Source organism: Dioscorea cayenensis, chromosome 12 (assembly GCF_009730915.1).
Source record: "Dioscorea cayenensis subsp. rotundata cultivar TDr96_F1 chromosome 12, TDr96_F1_v2_PseudoChromosome.rev07_lg8_w22 25.fasta, whole genome shotgun sequence".
NCBI classification, from domain to species: Eukaryota; Viridiplantae; Streptophyta; class Magnoliopsida; order Dioscoreales; family Dioscoreaceae; genus Dioscorea; species Dioscorea cayenensis.
In genome coordinates, this window is record NC_052482.1 from 16,514,118 (window position 1) to 16,535,733 (window position 21,616).

Below are 21,616 nucleotides of genomic sequence, written 5' to 3' on the forward strand. Positions count from 1 at the left end.
TCACTGAAGTTGTCTCTCACACGGCTAAGCCTCACAGCAATCAGCATTTCATCAAATCCTTTCCAATTCGTATCTTGAAGGAGAGTCTCTGACGCTGACTAGTTGGTACTTTCACCAGTTTCTGGTGATCTCATGGTATCGAGTAGTGGTTTCTACGTTAGCTGACACATGACAAAGAAGCAGATTTTAGGTTTAGTTTATGCTGCCCATTTTTGTTGGAAGATATTTGAAATCTGAGGGGTTTCTCAGTGCAGGTTTTTGTTAGTCTGCCGCGAGCAGGTTTCTCGGCTAGGGTTTTGTGTGCTTTTGGCATTTCGATACGTGTACGCTGTAAAATACGTATCGATTGTTATGATTTAGTGTAATAGTTTATAATGTACATTTCACTTTTCGTGTGATATGGTTTGCTGATTTCTGCAAATGAGGGTTTCGCGTTTAAGAAATGAGGTCTACTGAGTTTAAACTTTTGTTGTCTCTGTGTAAGTATTCGATGTCTGCATTTAAGAAAGCGATGGGTCTACTGTTTAACAATTTGATATCTGTTTAGAGACGAGAGGTTCTGGATTTAAAACCTTATATTTCCGCTTAAACATTTTGTAATCTTGCATGTTGAATGTAGTTTGGTAATATCACGAGACTTGTGACTGTGGCGATGGACACCTGAGTTAATGGGCGATAACTGTATGTGCCGGTAGTGGGAGATGCCATTTGAAATTGAAAGATAACATGACCCCTCGACCTTTGGGAGGATCATCAGAAGGATGCACAGTTTACGCAGCGATTTCCAGCAAATTTGGAAGCTATATACCAAAGAGAGGGCCCTTTCTTTGATTCTCTCTGCACAGAGTGCGATCGTCGCACCAATAGAGTCGAGAGGATCGGGAAAAGCTGCTTGAGTTTCGAGCCTCGGGATGTGGCCCCTCGTTCTTGGTGCGCGTTGCGATGGCGACAGCGATCGTGTTTCGAAGAAGACCCGCTCGGTACGTTCGAGCAGGGCGGTATTTATCAAAAACCCTCGAGGAGCCGCGAGCGGAGACTCCGTCGAGCGTACTCTAGTGCGACTTGTTGACGGCAGAGGGAGAAAGAAGATAATTTTGTCAAACTCGATCTTTGTACCTCATGGAGTGCAGGTCCTCTTCTGAAATACATCATGCTCCGGTTTCAACGAGGATCGGATTGATTATGTCGATGATCTACCGCCATGAGGCGATCACATAGGCGCGGCACGACAGTGGTGATGGAGGGACATTCCCCGCGGTCGCTCGAGTGCGAGATAGATCGCGCGGGGAGAAGACCAACCACGAGGATATATTAAGGGGTGCTCGGTCGCTTAGCGCGTGTAGTTTACGGAGGTGGCCGGAGCGGGAGAAAGTCGGTTTCAGCGAGATCCAAAGGATCTGCGTGCTACGGTGAAAGTAGTTACAAGGCAGCCGGGTGAAACCACTTTGTCATCGTCTCGAGCGAAAAGGTAATAAATCATGTGATGTTTAGCGAAGTCTTTAATGTTTAACCATTTTATTTAGCGTTTAACTTTATGATTTACAGTTTAAAATTTATTCATAAAAGTGTAAATATTTTGTTCTCCGTTTAAATATATTCTATAATGTTTAATACATAAAAACTCTGTTTAAATATAGTTGTTATAGTTTAAAAGCCCGTGAATGATTTTCATTTGAGAAAGAAATATTTGTTTGGGGCCCATAGCCGAGCGGATGGATGCTATTGCTCCGGGAACCACTTGCTCGAGGCAGGGATGAGAGGCGGCCTACGTGCGTGCGTGCTCTAGCAGTTCTCCTACTTCCGACCCACCATGGCCACGCGATTCCTCGACTCCGAGCACTCGCCCGCCATATTGCAGACAACCCACTACCGCGACGATGGCAGGTCCCCCAATTGTGGCGGCCCCAGAGCCATGGCGGCTTTTCTCGGCCGTGGCGACCCGCCGAGCTACCTTTAAGCGAAGATGTCGCTGCGAACTCTTATGCGGGCGTGTCAGATATTGATGACCAAGTTTCCCTTGGCTTGTCGCTCGTGTTGAGGCAGCGGAAGGCGCGTTCGCGATTGACTTTGTGCCGTCCCTCGAAAGAAAATGCAAACCACCGGGACGGACTGTAGTCGAATTTGGCGCGACGAGCATTATCGGGAGTGGCCAGTTTCCGAGGCGGCCACATTCGAAGAGACTTGCGAAAGGGAGAACAATCGCCTGCTGTCTCCACCATCGGTCGACGATGAAACAATAACAACACCGTGTGGTCGATCTCTTTTATTCTTGGAGTACATCAGGTTGATAACTTTATGGGCATGATGGTGGAGGACATCGTAGATGATGTGGCCGTTGCCACGGTTAAGAAGATCGTTTGTTCTCTTGTTAACGAAATCCCTGACCCGGTGGAACTGGCTGCCGAGAGTGCTGCATCAAATATGGACACAATCCCTGAAGAACAAGAACAAGCTAAGGGTGTGTATCCCGTTGATCGCGTTCGGTGCCACAGTAGAGAAGATCGTTGAATCTGTTGTGCGTAGTGAGCGTGGCCATGGCCGACGATCGCATCGAGACAGACACGATCCCACAACAAAAAGAGCATGTAAGGGTATGTATGCGGTTGATGTTGTCGTCGTCCCGGATTGAAGCGGGCACAATCCAACAACGACGAACAACCATGTGAGGATGTGTCATGCGGTTGATCTTTGTCGACCGTCCCCAGTCGAAAAGAAGATGCTGCTGGTCTTGAACACCGTGAAGGCTCAGCAGCTGATGCCCATGAAGACCCGACCGAGCAGCGAGGGTAGATGATCAAAGCGATCAAACAGTAGGACAAGACAGACTCGCAGTCTTCGTTCGAAGAAAGATGGGTTGGCAATCGCGTCTTAACAAATACTGACGAGGAGTTGATGAAAATCTTCCTTAAGCGCCGTATGGGACGGGTAAGTTTAAAGTTTTTCATGATATTGTTTAACGTTTTTAAGATAGTGTTTAATGTAGATAATGTTTAATTATTTATAATATCATTTGAGTATTGATAATATCATTTAAATATTTAGAATATGGTCTAATTATATCTGTTATCGTGTAATCTCAGCACTGTCGTGTGGAAGAATAGTCATCTGTCGGCCACTCACAGGACAAATTATACACTACGCTTGAGGGTAAGGAGATGAGTCATGAGATGATGTGATGGGACAGCTTTTGTGTCTCATACCACAAAAAGTCGGCTGACAAAGTGCCTATCTCTTCTACAAAGCGCGCCTCCATCACAAGGCTACAGCCTGTTTATGTCAAAGCGAGGGCGACGCACATGAAAACAACTATGGCTATGATCGGAGATGTTGTGCGTGACTTGCATGAAGTTGAAGTGCCATCCTCCCGATAATAATGAATGGCCACTTCCATGTCAGTCGTCCTCTGTCGATGACAAACAAGAATACGAGTGTTATTCTTACATGCGGCGGGAGTACAAAAAGAGCGCATTGGACATGGTCGAGTTCTTTAATTATGTCCGATTGATAGTGTTTGTTATTTAAACGGTATCTTAATCTCAACTTGCATCTCTCGACAACGCAATCTATTTGACACGGCTGTCGATATCTGATTCAGCGGTCGTCGACCGCAAGGTACCCACTGTTTACGACATGGAAACCCCATGGCAAAAAACAAGGAAGCGTCGATGCGCCGTCATGTCATCAGCGGTTTATCGAGCAATTACTTTGGGGTGAGAGCTACGGCTACTCAGCGAGCAGAGCGTTCCTTACACAGATTAAAGTATGTTACCGTATACTTAGGAGGGGAGGCGGTAGGCGTCCATGAGAAAGGGGGTCGTCCGAGGCGGGTTAATTTTTGATTTCGCGGGAGACGGGACTTATATATGTTAATGTCGATTTTGTTGTCGAATGTAAAGCCGATGTACAAATTCAATTCATTGTTTTTCATTTTTGAAGAATATGACTTGTATATGTGAATTTAAATTTTGTCTGTTTTCAATTGTAAAGTCAGACGAAATTCCATTCAAATTCAATTCATTGTTTAATTCTGAGTGTCATTGTTTACATTTCGGTTTAAATGTTTAACTTTACCATCTATCGTTTAAATATCAGTTTGAAACATTTAAAATTAAAGTTTCTCTGTTTAACATAACATTGTCTCTGTTTAAAATTAAAGAATAAGAGTTTTAAATATGAAACATTTCCGGTCAATTCGATTGTTTCTCTTTAGAAGTCGGTTTATTTACAATGCCTAGTCGTGACAATTTCATTACTGGGATCTACGATTGTGACCGGGATCCATGGCGGCGTCTGCAATGTAACTTCGCGGACATCTAACGCTTCGTGACTCGATCCTCTTTCATCTAGGGCCGCGGTGCCTTCTCAGTCACGGTGATGCATAAGCGAAGCTCACGATTTCCGATCCGAAGGCTACGTCATCGTCGGGTGTGGGGAATATAGCTTCTTTATAAGCCAGTTTGTAATTGTCGACGGTGAAGTAGCCGCTAATAAATCGATGGGCGTTGGTGTTTGTCTGCATTATTGCAGCGCAAGCGTGTTTGCAAGGGATACCATAAACTTGCCACCTTCGACATGAACAAGTTCGATGGCAAGATCTACGGAGTTCGTTTGCCTGTGATCGATCGCTCGTAACGATCATCGACACAACAACCAACACGAAGATTTCGGCTATCCTCAACAATGATCTCTACCTTTGAATGTATGTCTGGGCATAAATAGGTCTCCCATTTGTTCACTTGCTCACGCAGGGTTACATAACATGCGCATCAACTTGAACACGGCAAATAAGGTTAAACAAAAGGCGAGTGATGGTTAAATAATTCGTAAACATGTTTAAACATTATTGTAAATAGTTATACAAAAGGATTAATATTTAAAGTCAGACAAGTCGAATTAAACAAAGATTGAGAATGTTTAAAGGGTAACACTATATGTTAAGTGTAAATCAACATTTTGCGAGACCTTATGGAGTCGACCATTTTTAGATCACTGGGTAAATGAGCGAGCTTCTTTGATCCAAAGCGTTGAGCGACTCCGCGACATTTGAATACATCTCACCCCAATGATCACCTACGAGCAGGATAATTCGACCAATGTGCCATATCCGATTTATTAATCAACGTTGATGAGCTTGGTGATGTGGCCCTACGGTTTATTCACGGTATCAGTCGAAATCTTTAGCCGTAGATGCCTGCGCGATGCGGAAGCATATAGACCGGCCTCCTCCCTCGATGTCTTCCCAAGTCGACATTGGCTTTCATAAAATTGGCCTCCAAATGTCGAGAGGCGGTATGCATGTGGCAAGAAGAGGAAGACTCTCGTAATTGCGTTCACAAGGCCCTTGGACTGTCCGACCACGAAGGTAGTTATCTCATGATAATCTCCTTCCTCGTATAAAAGCATCGCCTAACTTAGATATGAACCAAGTCGATTGGCATCGGTCTCGTTGTCGACTATACTCGAAGGCGACGTGGAAAAAAACCATTGTTTCCATCTTTCCACAGTGGCACCCAGATGAGTGTACCCGATATTTTCCAAGGATGTGGGTACCATCGAGAAACAGCAGCGGCCTGCAAGCCCTCTTGAATCCCATAATACACGCGCTAAAAGAAAAGAATGCACGTTTAAAACGATCACCCTCTCTTTCCACGATCGCCGCATGCTGAGGTTGTCTCGACCACCTTATCCACATACCAAAGCAAAGCAGGTTGTGGCTGGAGATGTCATCTGCAGTCGAGGACCACCCGGGACATGCTCTTTTCCCAACCAAGCACGCTTGTATGGTATGTGGACACCATATTCCCATCAACATGTCCTTCACGAATGTCGATGGCCTTGTACAAGGGCCGGTCCTTGAGTTTCTGAATCACTCGTGTGCTAACCCATGTTTTGGACGCTTTCGGATGTGACGCCGAATTTATGCCACCACCGCAAGTGTGTGACGGGTTGATTGTCTTGATTATGAAAGTATTTTTTTGTTATACTCTTTTTGATGCGTGAAGGCGCCAGCGACAACCATCGGTGACACATTCCGCGATCGCCCGATGTTTTTTCGTTCTTTATGAAATTGAAGTCGAAAATTCCTTTTGATTGCATGATTTCGAGTACATCCCTCGAAATGTTCGACACCGTCAAAAGCGTTGTCAATATCCAGCGACGACGTCGGAATGATCGGCGGAAGGAAGACATCCCAGCCGTCGAGAGTCAGCCCATGGGGATGAGCAGGGAGCACTCGCAGGAATCGAATTCCCGCAACACTCCGGTCGAAATGAAAAGATCAATATGTTAGCGGAGAATATAATGTTTAAGTGATAATGACAATATTTAAGCGTTAAATTAAATAGTTAAGCGATTCTCAGAATAGCGTAAGCGACTAGTACGAAGATGTTAACGAGTGGTGACATATTTAAACACTAATGAACCCATACAGCTGGATTAAATAAAGAGAAGGAACTTCTGACGAGTAAAAACTACGTTTTTCATTAGGATAGATAATGGCACATCTTACGTCTCGACAACAAGATCAACTCTGACACATTTGAAGATGGAGTGCACGTGACACATCCGTGCGGAAGTCGACATCGTTTTTCTATTGGACAAACCGTTTTATATCCATCCGGTGTGATAAACTTCACTCGACAAGAGAAATTTTGAGACCCCATCAGCTCGCATATCTCATTAACACCAACTCCCAAGAAGTTTGAGCCATGAACATTATCACTCTTCCCTCCCCGTTGAATCTAGCAATACCACAAAAACTCTCCATAATATATCGGCCGAAAACCAAATCGATACAAACCAAATGAAATGAAGAACAAAAAAATAAGAGCGAAGAAGAAGAAGAAGAAGATGTAAACAACAAACGGCGGTCGGATAGGCAAACAAAAAAAGTCGCAGTTGTATGCATAGAGGTTAGACTAGACGTGATGTGATTGGGCTGTATTTTTCCCTCCATCCCAAAGGGCAAAAAGGGAAATATATGTCCTCTGTCGCGATGAAGACATATTGTCGTCGCTCGACATGAGTCTCTCGTTTAAACGTCGAGCTTTTTATGTTTAACGGATACATATAGTGTTTAAAAATAACGATTTACCGTTTAACTAAAGTCTATATCATGTAAATAATATGTAAACCGTTTAAATATAGTGATTTAACTGTTTAAAATATATGTTATTGTTGAAATTGAATGCTTTCACTGACATTGCGTTGAAGATGGGTACCTCCTAGGTCACTGTTTAAACATATTTATGTATTTTCTTAAACATCGTTGTCATTGTTTAAAGAGTAAATTGATTATTGTTTAACTTTTTGTATTGTTTACAATGCTCGTTCTTTGTTTTCCCAAATTGTTTTTTTACTATGTCTACTGTTTAAATTTCATAAGTTATCACAAGGAGACACTCAAATAGGTTTGTTTGTTTAAAATATTTAAAGCGTTTACAATGGAGAATACGATTAAATATCATAAGTTCACAGTCGAAATAAAGCTTGTTTTCATTTAAAAACATAAAACATTTACAACATTTACAACGTCTTCTCGGACCTTGAACACTCACGACTCGACCCTCGTAGAACGAAACAAGTGTCTGTACATTCGAATGCTCATGACGGTTGCATAACATGCGCATCAACTTTAACCTCGCATAGCGTAGAACATTAAAAAGGTTAAACAAACACATTCATGAAAAGCGTTTATTAATCGATGTGTCATGGTGCGACTTAGCGAAGATCCCGATAGTTAAACACGAAAGTAATAGTTGTACGTGACGTAAGGTTCTTGAGCGTAACAAAAAGTCTCAGTGATAAATATCAACTCCGTCTTAAAGGATGTTTCCGATCTCCTCCTCTAGAGAATCCTCGCATGATCACGCAATAAGTGAAAACTTTCTTTTTCTTACCCAAGTCGAAATGCCAGCTAATTGATTACCAGTCGTCCACCGTCGGAGAATCCTCGCATTCGAGCGATTATGCGGGTATTTCGACTCAAGCGGAAAAAGATAGTTTAACTTGTTGCGTGATTACGACGATTGATTCTCAAGATAAGGAGGATCACGAGACATCCTTTCGGATAGAGTTGATCTTGAACTTTCGATCCGACTCAATGAATATCATACGCAGGAAGCAGATGACGAGGAGGAAGAGGAGGAGGATGATGAGGACGACGAGGAGTGATTGTCCATGGGAAGGGTTCTTCCTTGTTATTTATGGTGTGAAGTCCAGCAGCGGTCGACGCTTCATGTCAGAAAAAAGTTAAGCAGCGGTGGACCGACATTGACTGATGACAATGAATGGGTGTTCGGATATTTATGTTACCTTGCATAAGAATTAATGTCGTCATTAATTCTTATGCACGGAGATCTCATAACCTTGCCACACTGCCACGTGCCACCGCCAACAATTCGAGATCAAAGCGAAAAAATCACCGTTTTACTGCGAGACTTTGAGAATTTACGCGTTAATATGAATAGTTATATAAGTAAAGATAAAGTTAAAGCGGAGATGACAATTATTAAAACATATTGGTAATATATTTAAATAGATAATAGCAAATAGTTAAACAAATGATTTAAAAATATACAAATAGATAACCATAAGCGAGAAGAACTTTACAACGAAAATGAACTCGTTTTTCAAACGGAGGCGACAATGGCACATGCTGCATCTCGATGATAAAATCGACTACCGATCGTTTGAAGATGGAGTCACGACTCGACCAATCCAGGTAAATCAACTTCATTTTACATTGGAGAAACCGAGTTTATATATTTCGGGTATGATAAACTTCACCCAAACTACCACAAATGAGCTGCCATAATAAACACCTGGAGAAACTTCACCCTGATAGCAACGAGAGATTCTCACCAGTATACGAAACCCGTGAAATCGAAGTCGAATAAATCAAAATGAGGAGAAATGAGGGAGAAGAACAAGATGTAATGCAACTCTGGCATTGTCTATCGAAAACCAAGGTGAGCCCTGAAAAAGGTTGAACATGATGTGATTTTGATGCTTTTTCCCACCATTTTCAAGGGCAAAAATGGGATTTCATACATGGACCCATTTAAGTAAGCGGTGAGGGGTAAAAGGGAAGTTAAACACTAACTGGAAGGGTACGTCCGGTGTGTAAAAAGTAGGAGGGGGTTTTTGGGAAGTTTTGAAAATTATGATGGGTGAACAGTAATTTTCTCTATATATATTGATATATATTTTTCATATTAAAAATAACATTTGAAAATTAGACATATATATATATATATATATATTAATAATAATAATAATTATTATTATTTTTTAATTTCAATATAAAGGTATGACATGGAGTCCCAAATAGAGTGGACGTGGGTACGATGACTCATGAAATGGCCCTAACCCATCTAAAAAAATACTAGCCCCGGGTTTAGAAAGTTAGCAAAATCCCAGGGTTGAGCTCAAATGTTTTAGCCAATTGAATTTGAGCTGGGTCAGATGAATCTTTGACCAGGCCGAATAAATAAATAATATATATATCATATATTATTTATAATATAAATAATTATATATATAATAAGTAATAAAACTGAAAGAAAGTAAACATTTATAATACTTGTATAGTATTTTTAAACGTTTCGAAAAAAATTTTTAGGGGATAGTAGTAGTAGTTTTTACAGTTATTTCAATTATTTCGTAAAAAATTATTTATTTTTCGGATTGGGATTTGGGCACGCTACTAACGATCAATCGAAATCGGCCGTTTGGATCAAAACAATTTGGTTCGAACACTGACCCTACCCAACCCGAATATATGGGTTAGTATATTTGAGTCAAATGTCACCAGACCCGACCCTAGCCCACGTCCACCTAGTCCCAAAGCGCTATCTCTCCTTGTCCGGCCGCCGGAGCCCCAAAAGAAATCGGAAAAAAAAAATCTCGCTTTTCGTTTTTCGCTGGCCGCATCATCCACTTTCCACGCGATTTCTATCTAGGTTTTAGCCGATCAATCCGTGAGTTTCCCCTCAATTTCCCCTCTTCGTTGACTGATTGGATTAGGTTATGATTTTTGGCCCCAATTCGCTGATCCGATGATGTGATTTTCTTTGGTTTTGGTGATGATCAGATTCGGAGCATGAGCTCACGAGGAGCGCGGCAGCCGGCGAAGAGGGCAGGGCGGGTTACTCGCAGGAAGATGGCGAGGGGGATTGATCTCAACGCTCCTCCGACGTTGGACGAACACCAGCCGGTGGCGGCTCCTTTGCAGCCTTCGCAGGGTTCGGTCTCTCAGTGGCCGGAGTTGGGGACTCTGGGAAGGTCCACTTGGCCGATCGATGTCGAATTGATAGAGGATGACGTTGTGTGTTTGTCTGAGAGGATGAATTCTACCCAATTTTGTTGTTTTGTTTTATGGCTTCGCTTCGGTTTGCTAGATCGGTTAGGGTTCTTGTCTAATTAATTTGTTTTTATATTTTTTTTATTTTGCAGGTTGTTTGTGCGAGAAGCCGGTCCAGGAGGAACGAGCCCGTGCAAGTTGTTGAAGATGATGAACCGCAGGTCATTCTGGGAAGTTCAGGTTATAATCTTGTAGACTGGTTTAGATTGGTCTTGAATTTTTTACCCTTTTGTTCTTTTAATTCTTCTTTTAGGGCTTTAATTTGTGCACATACTTTGGAACCTTATCCTGATTGTTTGCACAGTGGGTGCAAAGAAAAAAAAGAAAATTTTGCAAGCTAATATGTTCAGCATCTTTGTCTGAGTAGTTTTGAAAAGTTAGATGTTTTCTACATTTTTTTAGGTTGGTGTGGTTTTGATTTTAATCTGTAGGTAGCAAATAATCCAGTCTTGTAAGTTAAACATTTTCTGATCTTTAATATATTTATAATGTGTTACCATCCAACTAAACACGCATTAAGGATCTTAGATATTTTATTGTGTTGTATTGTTTAAAGACAAATGGGAAGTTCATATTTGTTGAAGACATTCTACCTGGTTGCACATATCATGATTGATGGATTGGATTGACAATTGCCTTAAAGTGAATATAGTTTTGTGTACCATGCTGAATCAATTTTGGCTCTGTGTAGATGAGTTATAAAGGATTGTTTCATGGGAACTGAAGGCATCAAGAAGATGAAAGCATGTGAAGTGGTGAGCGAAATGTGAAGATGACATCTGGTTAATTTGGAGCTAGTTATGGTGTCTTTATATAGCTGAGCATCTATTAGTTGACATCGATAGATACTTGGAAACATGACCAATCACATTGTGATGTTTTTTCACCCTCCTTCATGTGAGTCTGGCTGCATTGCTAATTGAGCATAACTTGCTCAAAAGACATCCCATGCTTCTTGAATTAAGCCCTTACCAATGCCATATTGATGTTAACACTATTCCAAGGGAGCATGAATGGTCATTTCTGTATGCCCAAAAACCTATTAAATTGGACTAAAAGATATCCGATAACCGTGCACTAGCAGCAGGTGGCCTTCCAAACCAATAAACTGCATGATGACATTACTATTGTTATTTTTACTACTTCAGCCAGTATCTCAGTCTTGCCTTTATATTGGCTTTTTTTCTGTGTATTTGTGGTTAAATTTCCTTGATTGCCATAATGGCATGGCCCATGACTTTTAGTATGATTGCCTTGTTCTGCTTTAGTATCATTCATCGGGAGGCTTGAAGAATATCATACTTGCCTCCCTTGCATTAAGTGCCTGTAAGTTTTGGGGAAAAAATGTTCTTTCATGATCTGAGACACATAGTTTGCCTTAATAATATTTTTAATGGGTTTTAAGCTTGGTTTCTATGTCATTAGGTTTTTTAATGGGTTTTAACTCGGATGGCCGCGGCACGTGAGAGGCTTGTCCTTCAAATTGTCACCAATATAATAGAGTATGGAGTCTTGGGTTGTCACCATTATATTATAGTCCATTATTCTTCATATGGAAGCTACTCTTTCTTATTAAAGCTGGGTGTTTCTGGTTATCTGCATATTTTTTTGTTTTTTTTTTATCATGGATGCTCAAATACAGTCACTTACGGGTCAATATCATAGCTCCAGACGTTCCGAATACAGGTTAACAACTGATCTCACTCCGATTAATCTTGTGTTCCCTAGTTTTTCCAAATTGGCTTGAGTTCCCTATTTTTACACATCTTTAGCTTCCTTGTTTCCTGGTCATTATTTATTATTTTTTGCCAACCTAATGGTCTGAATGAATGTATGACCTCGCAACGTATTCAGTCTGTTATCAGGCTCAAGGTGAGTTAGGGCTGCCACTTCAGGATTCGGAATACGAGGCAGTTGTTAAATGTTGAATCAAGCCATGATTGATGTGTTTTTTTCACAATATGATACTGTTTTTTTTAATAATATTATAGGAGAATTTGGACATGAAATTTACTGGAAAATATGCCTGGTATATTAAGCTATCATTTTTAGTTGAATATGAGTCAACCAATAGTGGTTTATAAACAAGAGGAATTGTGAACTCTGACTAACCCAAGGTTCATTCACATGTATAACAATTCAAAGGTTCACTGTGGAACATAGCATGATCACAGCATAAAATAAATGGATATTGTGCTGGATGCAATCATGCTTTTGTATAGGCATGACAACTTCATTAAGACATACACATAAACATTGTTGACCAATTTATAATTTTATATGGGCCACTTGATAAAATGTGTCTAGTGATATGATTGCTGACTTGGTTTGTTTAACTTTTTTTGTTTTTTTATTTAATTTGTTTAATGTTTAATATCTAAACAAATTATTGGTACTTTTGATCAAATAATTTTTGTTGCTTTTTCACCTTGCCTTTTTCTTAGCATATCAATAAATCATGATTAACATGGCATGCTAATATGAATTGCCACATTTAGTTTTTCTTTCACTGAACAAGCTCATCCAAAATGATTGAGTTATTTTTGTCAATTTTTTTTGTGGTATGCAGTTCCAGTCTGTTGCTTTTTAATTTAAATTTGCTAGCTCTAATGTTGATTATTTCTTTGTGTAGGACCAAAAACCATGCCCTCCGCAAATTGAGTGAAATCTGCAAATCTGAGAGGCTGAGAAATCAACCCAAGAGAAAACCTTTTTCTGATCTCACCAATGGCTTGGCCCCCGCTCGCTCATTTCCACTCGCTCTATCCCAGATGTCACCTCCACTAAACCCCTGCTAGTGTTATCTCCAATGCTGCTAAGAACAAGAAGGTCCAAAAATCTCTGGCCCACTTCACGCTCAGTGGCATTCCAAGTGATTTAGGTAATTAATTTCCATCTTTATGTTTAATTTCTAGGAGTTGTGAATGCAAGGAGTAGGCTATTCTTGAACAACAAGGTTTTTTAGTCTATGATGGGAAATCTAAGTTTTCAAACCATCAATCAGGATGATGATTCTTCTTTGTAATACTATCCTATAAAACTTGGCTGTATTGTAATGGCTGCCAAATGCAATGCCTGTCACTCGCTAAGAGTTCAACCACAAGTTACACTAATCTTTTTGGGCAACTAATATGGATTATATCAACCTCACTTGTCACATGTCTCTATAATCAAGTATTTAATCAGCAAACAGTCCATGATGAAATCAATAGCTTTATATTTGGAAGTCCAAATCTCAAAAATCCAAGGGAGAAACCAAAAAAGTTGACATTACAATCTGATAACTGGGGATATCACAACAGTTTAAGAAAAATTACATTGATAATAATCAAGATCATCAACACATGAAGGTTGACAAAAAAATTGATAAACTATTATGATTTCAACAATGTGCCACTATTGATGCATTTGATAGCTCAAGACATAATAGTAGAAGTCAGGCCAGTGGACAAGGAACTTCCTTTTATGTGTATTGCTTAAGAAATTTGCTGGAAAACAGAGTCCAAAGCACTATAATAACATCTGGCGAGAGATGGCAAGAGATTATGTCTTTTTGTCCACTGTAGACACAACTCCCTTTAAGTTTAAATTCAGTGTATCATATTGAGGGCGGTGTTATTATTATTATGTTACTATTATTTTTACCTTGCATCTAATGAAATAAGTATGTGTATGTTATATGTTCCATATTACAGTGGAATTTTTTGTTTCAATTTGGATAGTCTAGTTTAGTGCTTTATTTACTATATGAGTTGGCATGGAGCATAAAGATCAAATTTGTTTCTTCTGTTAATTCATGATTCTTGTTTGAAAGCTAAAATCTAGCAATCCATGTATTCTGCTTCTTTGACTAGTAGAACTGTTTTTCTCTATGAATTCACATATTCCTTCCTACAATTGCAGATCTTGTCAAGGACCAAACATGTTCCACACCACACGCACAACAGAGACCAACTGAAAAGGACTACAAGGGGAAGTCTTTGGCAGTTGCATCAAGCTCAGATTGCACTCAATTAGGGAAGAACTAGTAGCATGAGGTTTTGTGCTCATGTTTTGCTCTGTTGTTCCTCCAATTGTCTCTTTTATTAGCCATTACACATTATCTAAAAAGGTTTCTTTCTTGACAAGTTCTAGTTTAAATTCAGTAGTTTTCATCTTTTTGCAGCATGCAAGTAATCTGTAATTCAATTTCCAATAGGACAGCGTTATACAAGGTCGAAAATACACAAAATGTGTACTTGAAAATCTATGCAGCAAGTTACATCTGTTTGAAGAATGTCACTTTAAATATGAACAACATTAGTTGGTTTCCCTCCATCTTAGTGTGCCTTGTAATGGAATCGTGGATGAAGGGAAACCACTACATAATTCACGATTATCCTATGTTCACTTTGTTATCACTGTGTTGTTTTTGGTGTGGATATTCTGGTAAGAAAATAAAAGGCTTTATTTTGCATGATTAGACAAAAATGCTAACGACTGTGTTTGGAAAATATTTATGCATTCACCATCCACTGATATGGCCTTCATTCTCAACTAGGCTGAAGTTAGAGAGTGCACGTGTTGATCATTGTCAGGCAAAGTCCTTTTCAGTTCCTCTTGGGAAATTCAAGAAGGTTAGTTATTTACTTCATAGTCACGTTTCTCATACTATTATTGTATATCATCAGGTATCATCTGTAAATAGCATGTTTGCATATCTTATATCTCAATATTAAGTTTCTGCCCTTCTCAACATCCATGTCCGTAGAAAACACTTTTCTTTCTATAATTTGAGAGTAAGATGTTTGCTTTTGGACAATTGTATATCCATCTATTCAATGGGAATTCATTGGTTTATTCTTCACTGCAAAGGGTTTCTTCCACTGGATGAAAAAGGGCCAGATTTTATTTGGATTCAAACAAAATCCACCCAATGGACATTCACTTAACTATTTCATGGGCTAATTGTAGATTGAAGACAAATTAGCAACATAATCAGCAACAGTTAAAGAGAAATTCAAATTCATTTGCTCAATCCAGTTTGGGATTTCATCCAAGTGGATATAACCTTTCCATTTGAGCTTAGACTCAATTTTTGTCTTGAAATATAGTGAAGTGCCTTAATTGATCTATTGCTTGTTCATTTACTATTTGTTCTCCCCTGTACCTCCATATATTTATTGATATGTCTATCACTCTATTGATGTTCTATAATGTCATCTTTTCCTAAAATTGATTGAAACCGAAAGCCACCATGATGTAATATTGGCTAGAATCCACACATCAGAGCTAAAACCTTAGCTTAAATGAATATTGACAACAATGATCATCAGTCATGTATATTACCTGAAGGTTTGGAGTTCTGTCTGCTGTCATCAGAAGCTCCTCAAATAAGTTAACGATATCTTTTATCTGTATGAAATTGATTTTGTAATAACTGATGATACTTGGTTTCATAACCAATCTCTTTGAGGCATTACACTTGTGTTTTCTTTTCTGTTTTCATCAAAGTAGAAGGTTCATTTGTTTTGTTTGTTGATCGTGTTGCTTTATGTTCTGAAATTCCCCTATTGTTCACAATTTTCAGAAGCCCCGGATTAGGGTGCCTGAGGCCATTAAAAAACCAGTATTGCCTCAAGATTTTGTTGAAAAACAGAAAGCCTACTTTGCGGAGATCGATGCTTTTGAACTTCCAGAGGAGGTTGTATTAGAGAATGAATTGGAATAGCAGGATAAAGATTGAGGGACTTGTAGATCGCTAACAGTAAACCCTCCTGTTACTAGGTCCAGTTAGCATGTAAATTTGGTGTATATACAGACTTCTTGCTGACACCCTTTTGTAATTACAATGCAACTATTGACACGCATGGAAATAAAATGACTTTCGTGGCAGCATTTGTCATCTTGCCTGCAAGCCCACCTGATCAGAGTGGCAGGAGTATGCAAAATTCAATGCTTTGGTTTCACCAGTTCTTATGCAACGGTCGGTATCTATCAATTATTCCTTGATGCCTTGGACTCTACTTTTGGAAACTTGAAATTTCGAGTTATTTCATTTTCATATAGATCTTATGAATGGAATATGTGATGCTTCTTCATCCTGTTCATATGTACATGTTTTGTCAGCCAAATCCCTCATAAGTGTAGTTTGTCATTCTAATTTTATCATTGGCTCTTGACCGGTGCAAAGAGAATTCTCTGAAATCCATGACTTATTTTTGAACTTCCTTGTGGACACCATGATAGTGTAATAATGCTATGTGACATGATGCTTGCTTGAAGCTATTTAAGTAGTTGACAATTTTGGCCCCTTCTATGTGATTAGAATAAGTCCTCTTATGATTGTGTTTATAAATGTATATTGTTCATAATCATTATCTGCACCAACAAAATGTCACTAGATATTTTATGTTGCAGCTATGTGAATAACATCCTTCTGTCATTGACAAAAAATAGATGTATCTAATTACTACACTGACATGAACCGTTGTACTTGTATTATGTTATTTTTCTGGACTTCCATCAAATAACTTGATTGATCGATTTTTTTCAGTCGCTTAATTCTTAACTTTTTTTAAATCGTTTGGGATTCGAAGTCTTTCCTTTTGTGCAAACTTACCATTTTAGAAATCAGTCATACCATTAGACAATACTTGTGAAATATGGATTTATATGTTACTTATCTTTAATGTCTTCTTTGGCTTGATTTAACAGAGAGAGATGTGCTCGAACATTATGCTTCGTGGCTTCTTCTATATGCTTTTCATTTCAGGAAGACATGATACCATTTTTGGCTTGTATTTCAAGTTGCAGATTGATGACTTCTGCCAGAAAACCGATGAAGCTCATGATTTCAGTTCATCGTTCTGTCTATCGTGGCCAATGAAGGTAAATACATATAATCATGCTCTCAGCAAGCTGGTGATTGGATTGAAAATTGGGTTAGACCTGTTGGCTTTACAATCCTACATGTACTGTTTTATCAAAATTGTTTGTCAGCAGTTAAATGTCACTAGCATTATTGCATTATGGAAGATTGTCCAGCTTCAAAGGTAGATGATCATGTGCATTGTGATGAGGAAAGGGAAAATAAAAGTAAATTCTTCAACACCAGCGAGGGACCATCACTTCAGATAATTTTGTAAGTGTTATCTTTGTAGTCATGATGGACAGGTGAGAGGAAAATATTGTGCTGCTTTTAGGGTTAGGGTTCAAAATGAGCTGAGCTTTGGCTTGTCTGGGTTAAGTGAAGTAAAGATAAGGTTTGATATTGAATTTGATCAAGTTTTAAAATTTATACATATATATATATATATATATATATATATATATATATATATATGCAATTTAAGTATTTTAGGTATATTATAATATAAATATAGAGCATTTAAATTAAATAGTAAGATTTACTTATTTTGATTTTTAGCTAGTACTTCTGTAAGTTACAAAGTGTTATTAATTTATTAGTTAAAGTCACTTTGACAGTTTAGTAGACGTCAAACTTATTTTATACTGATTTATGCTATAAATTTCTTGATGATATATATATATATATATATATATATATATATATATATATATATATATATATATATATTCAAATGTAGGAACTAGAATTTTGAGAAAGAATTGTTAAAGATATAAAATATATCTATATATATGTACGTGTCAATTTAGAGTGATTTCTATGTGAGGTACACCACAATGAATCACGAGCAGACAATGATGAACAATTAGTGGTTGTAAATAGGGATAAAATTATCCCTACGATTTTATTCAGTAAATTTATTGTTGGCTATTGTCAAAAGGGTATATAATTCATTTTAGTTAATTATTTTGACTTTTTACTGTTTTGAAAGTCCTGAGTTCAAGCTCTCGGTAGGACAAGCATCATCTCCATAAAACAATAGTATTTGGGACTCATCCCCATTCTGAAAGAAGCAACACCGTATTGATTATCATATTGAAAGTTAAGCTGCTTTAAGCACTTCATATGCATAGTTTTTAATATTCTAAATATATGTATCAATAATACTACTAGAAGTTGCTGTTAGAGGGTTCGTGACTCTAGCTATAAGGGCTGAATCTATTATAAAAATGTTGACGTGGGAAACCTAAACTGCATGAGTTTAAGTCATGATGTAGTGGTGGCACAGCACTTTTGATCACAGGCTGTGACCAGTAACTCAAATCTACGTTACGTAGTAGAGTATGAGCCAAAGGACGAATTCTCGCCTCACTTTTCACTCAGCATCGCGATTTTGGTGTGTTTATAATAATACACACACACAATAATAATAATAATACTAATGAAGATGTTGATGTTGAAGTGGAAGTTGCAAAACGTAAGGAATTCATTATTTAACAAGTAATATACGCATAAATCTACATTAAATAGTAATATTATGTTTCACGTTAAGGATCTAACATCTTTATGTGAGTTATGAAAGCTGCAGTATCTATTTTTATATCTATGTAGAACCTTTTAGTTAATCTGTTGCACTTTTGTTAAAGATTGACTAATATACATTAAAAATAAAATAAATTACAAAATTTCTCAAAATTACTTTTAGTTTTATATTATGTTTTTATATTCTTTAAGGCTTGTTTGATGGACAAGATAGGATATGGATAGATTTGATATGTTACTGAATTTTGAGCTAGAGACATGTGACGATAAGTTCTCATATCCTATCCAACGCTTTGACGCCAAGAATCAAAGTTTACATTGATAAAGATATTTTTATTTATTTTGAGTTTGAAATGGACCGAATAATGACTGGATATGATATGAATGACACGTAAATAGATAAAATTACCTTTTATAATATATATATATATATATATATTAATTTTTTATTAATGATTTACAGTAGATTTATTAGTTTCTTTTAAAGTTTTAAAAAATAAATGACTTATAAATAATTGACAAATATATTAATTGCAATATCACCAACTTACAAAAATTATAGTTTATATCTATTTCTTTAGAGAAAATCATACACAAAGTCATCAATATAGCAAAATAAATAAATCATATCAAAATCAATTTGAAAAAAAAAAATCATCTAACTAAAAAACTAAAAATAAGTCATGATAAAAAAAAAAAAGAGATTATAGGTCAGCTTTGGACATGATAAGAATCTAGACAGATATAATATACTATCATATCCTGCTACTATCCTTTGTTTGGTGTGCTAATAGGATATAATAATTTTATAATATTGGCTCACTTTATCATGCTGGCCACATGATAATGAATCCTATGGGTTAGGAAAAAAATAGGTTGGATATGATTAAAAATAAATTTACTTTTTTACTTTATTATTTGATTTCTCTCCGTTATCTAGGCTTTCATTGTATCTCTTCTGATCTTTTAAATAAATGCTTGGGACAATAAGCTTGTGAACAACTAAATAAGACGCTAATTTCATTATTTTAAGTAGGAGTTTACACATTTGGAGTGGTTAAAGGGTTTCTCCATCGATCTCGTGCTTAAGCAGATTATTTTTCATCTAAATCTCTTCTTTTAGTCATGTCTTATTTTCAATTTCTCTAATCTAATGATTTTCTTTTTCAAATTGATTTTGATGTGATCTATTTATTTTCTATTAACGAGTTTATTGCTCTAGCTTTATTTCATATTGATGACTTTATATATGATTTTCTCTAAGAAAATAAGTATTAACTATAATTTTTTGCAAGTCGGTGATATTGTAATCTATATATTTGTGGACACTTTTTATAGGTCATTTATTTTTTAAAAATTTAAAATATACTGATAAGTAAATCATTAAGGAAAAAAAAAATCAAAAAAGAAAGTATGTTTTAAAAATGAATGTATAACTATATTATACATGGTAATTTGTTTATTTACATATCATATTCATTGTTTTATTTTGTGAATATATTTCAAAAGATAATATTTATTTACGATAAGTATTTTGAATTATCAAATTTATATTTATTTATTTAATAATATAATTTTAATTTTGTCTCACTCTTTTAGTATTATTGATAAGATTTTCTTTATCACTCAACTAACTTTTACCACTTCTCCCACGTTTACCTAAGTTTTAGGAGAACGTTAGATCTTTAATGTTCAATTTTATTAGCCCTCTAACATTAAAAAAGTTTAAGCGAGTCCTTATGTGGATCTATATAAATAATTTTACTGTTCCGGATCCCTTAAGATAGAGATCTTGAGGAAAACTTGTTTTATCCTGGGAAAATATTTCAATATCTCAAAATAGTTTCTTTAGGACAGTGCTAATTAGCACGACTCAAGCATCTCTTAATTCTCATTTTTCTAATATTCTATTTTATTCAGTGCACATCAAACATATGATAGTATATGAACTTATCGTGCTTATATCCTTTCCTACTCTGATCCAGTCCTCAAATCATATTCGTCCATATCTTATCATGTGGCCCTTAGATGAAAAATAACATGTTTAAGCTAACGATATCGATGACAGTGAAACCCTTTAACTACTCCGGATGTGAAAACCCCTACTTGAAATAGTAAAATTAGTGTCATATATAGTTGTTGACAAGCTTCTTGTCTTAAGAATAGGTTTTAAAAGATCAAAAGAAGGGATACAATGAACCCTAGATGAGGGAGAGACACCAAATTATGGGGATTTAATTATCATATCTTCACATGTTTTCTCCCTCGTAGGATTAATTATCATGTGGCCGGTAGGATAAAATGAGTCAATAAGATAAGACTATCATATCATATTGATACACTAAGCAAAGTATAATAGTAGTTTCATTAAGAAAACAAAGGCATGAGGGACGGAAAATTTCCAACGGAATTTTTCTGTGGGTGAAAGTTAATATCACCAACCGATTTTGTGACAAAATTCTAACGGAAAGGATTTGGCACCTAACAAGACATTAGTGACGGAATATTATATTATTACCAACGGAATATTTCATTAGTAAACATTATTAATTTTTTCTTAAGCTTTAAAATATTTTTTTAATATATTTGTAATATAATATTGAATTATCACCAACATAATATAGTATTCACTTATGGAATTTTTGGATTATTACGAACAGAATTTGGTGTTTTCACCAACAGAATTTCGTATTTTTCCCAACGAAATTAAGAACTTTTACCAATGGAATTGTTTACTATCACCGACGGAATTCTTGTATTATATCACCAACGGAATTTGTTATTATCACCCACGGAATTTACTATTATCGCGAACGGAATTTTTGGATTATTACCAACGGAATTTTGTACTATCACCAACG

At 37.0% G+C, this 21,616-nt stretch overlaps 1 protein-coding gene and 1 long non-coding RNA gene across 5 annotated transcripts; both read left to right on the forward strand.

Moving 5' to 3' along the window:
- The first annotated feature begins 9,831 nt into the window (after positions 1 to 9,831).
- Positions 9,832 to 13,100, forward strand: LOC120273404. Of its 2 annotated transcripts, none has more exons than XM_039280034.1 (4): positions 9,832 to 9,980; positions 10,094 to 10,327; positions 10,456 to 10,543; positions 12,996 to 13,100. In XM_039280034.1, exons 2-4 carry the CDS (start codon positions 10,103 to 10,105, stop codon positions 13,022 to 13,024), a joined length of 342 nt encoding a protein of 113 aa, XP_039135968.1. In that variant the 5' UTR covers positions 9,832 to 9,980; positions 10,094 to 10,102; the 3' UTR covers positions 13,025 to 13,100. The 2 variants fall into 2 exon arrangements, with proteins under 2 accessions (XP_039135968.1, XP_039135969.1); XM_039280035.1 differs by lacking the exon at positions 12,996 to 13,100 and adding an exon at positions 11,055 to 11,203.
- Positions 13,101 to 14,380: 1,280 nt separating this feature from the next.
- On the forward strand, positions 14,381 to 17,088 carry LOC120273860. 3 transcript variants are annotated; one of them, XR_005540644.1, is made up of 5 exons: positions 14,381 to 14,400; positions 14,529 to 14,577; positions 14,904 to 14,979; positions 15,933 to 16,328; positions 17,060 to 17,088. It is a non-coding gene; the product is annotated as an uncharacterized LOC120273860 (long non-coding RNA). The 3 variants fall into 3 exon arrangements; XR_005540643.1 differs by lacking the exon at positions 14,529 to 14,577; XR_005540645.1 differs by lacking the exons at positions 14,381 to 14,400; positions 14,529 to 14,577 and adding an exon at positions 14,586 to 14,791.
- The last annotated feature ends 4,528 nt before the right edge of the window (positions 17,089 to 21,616 follow it).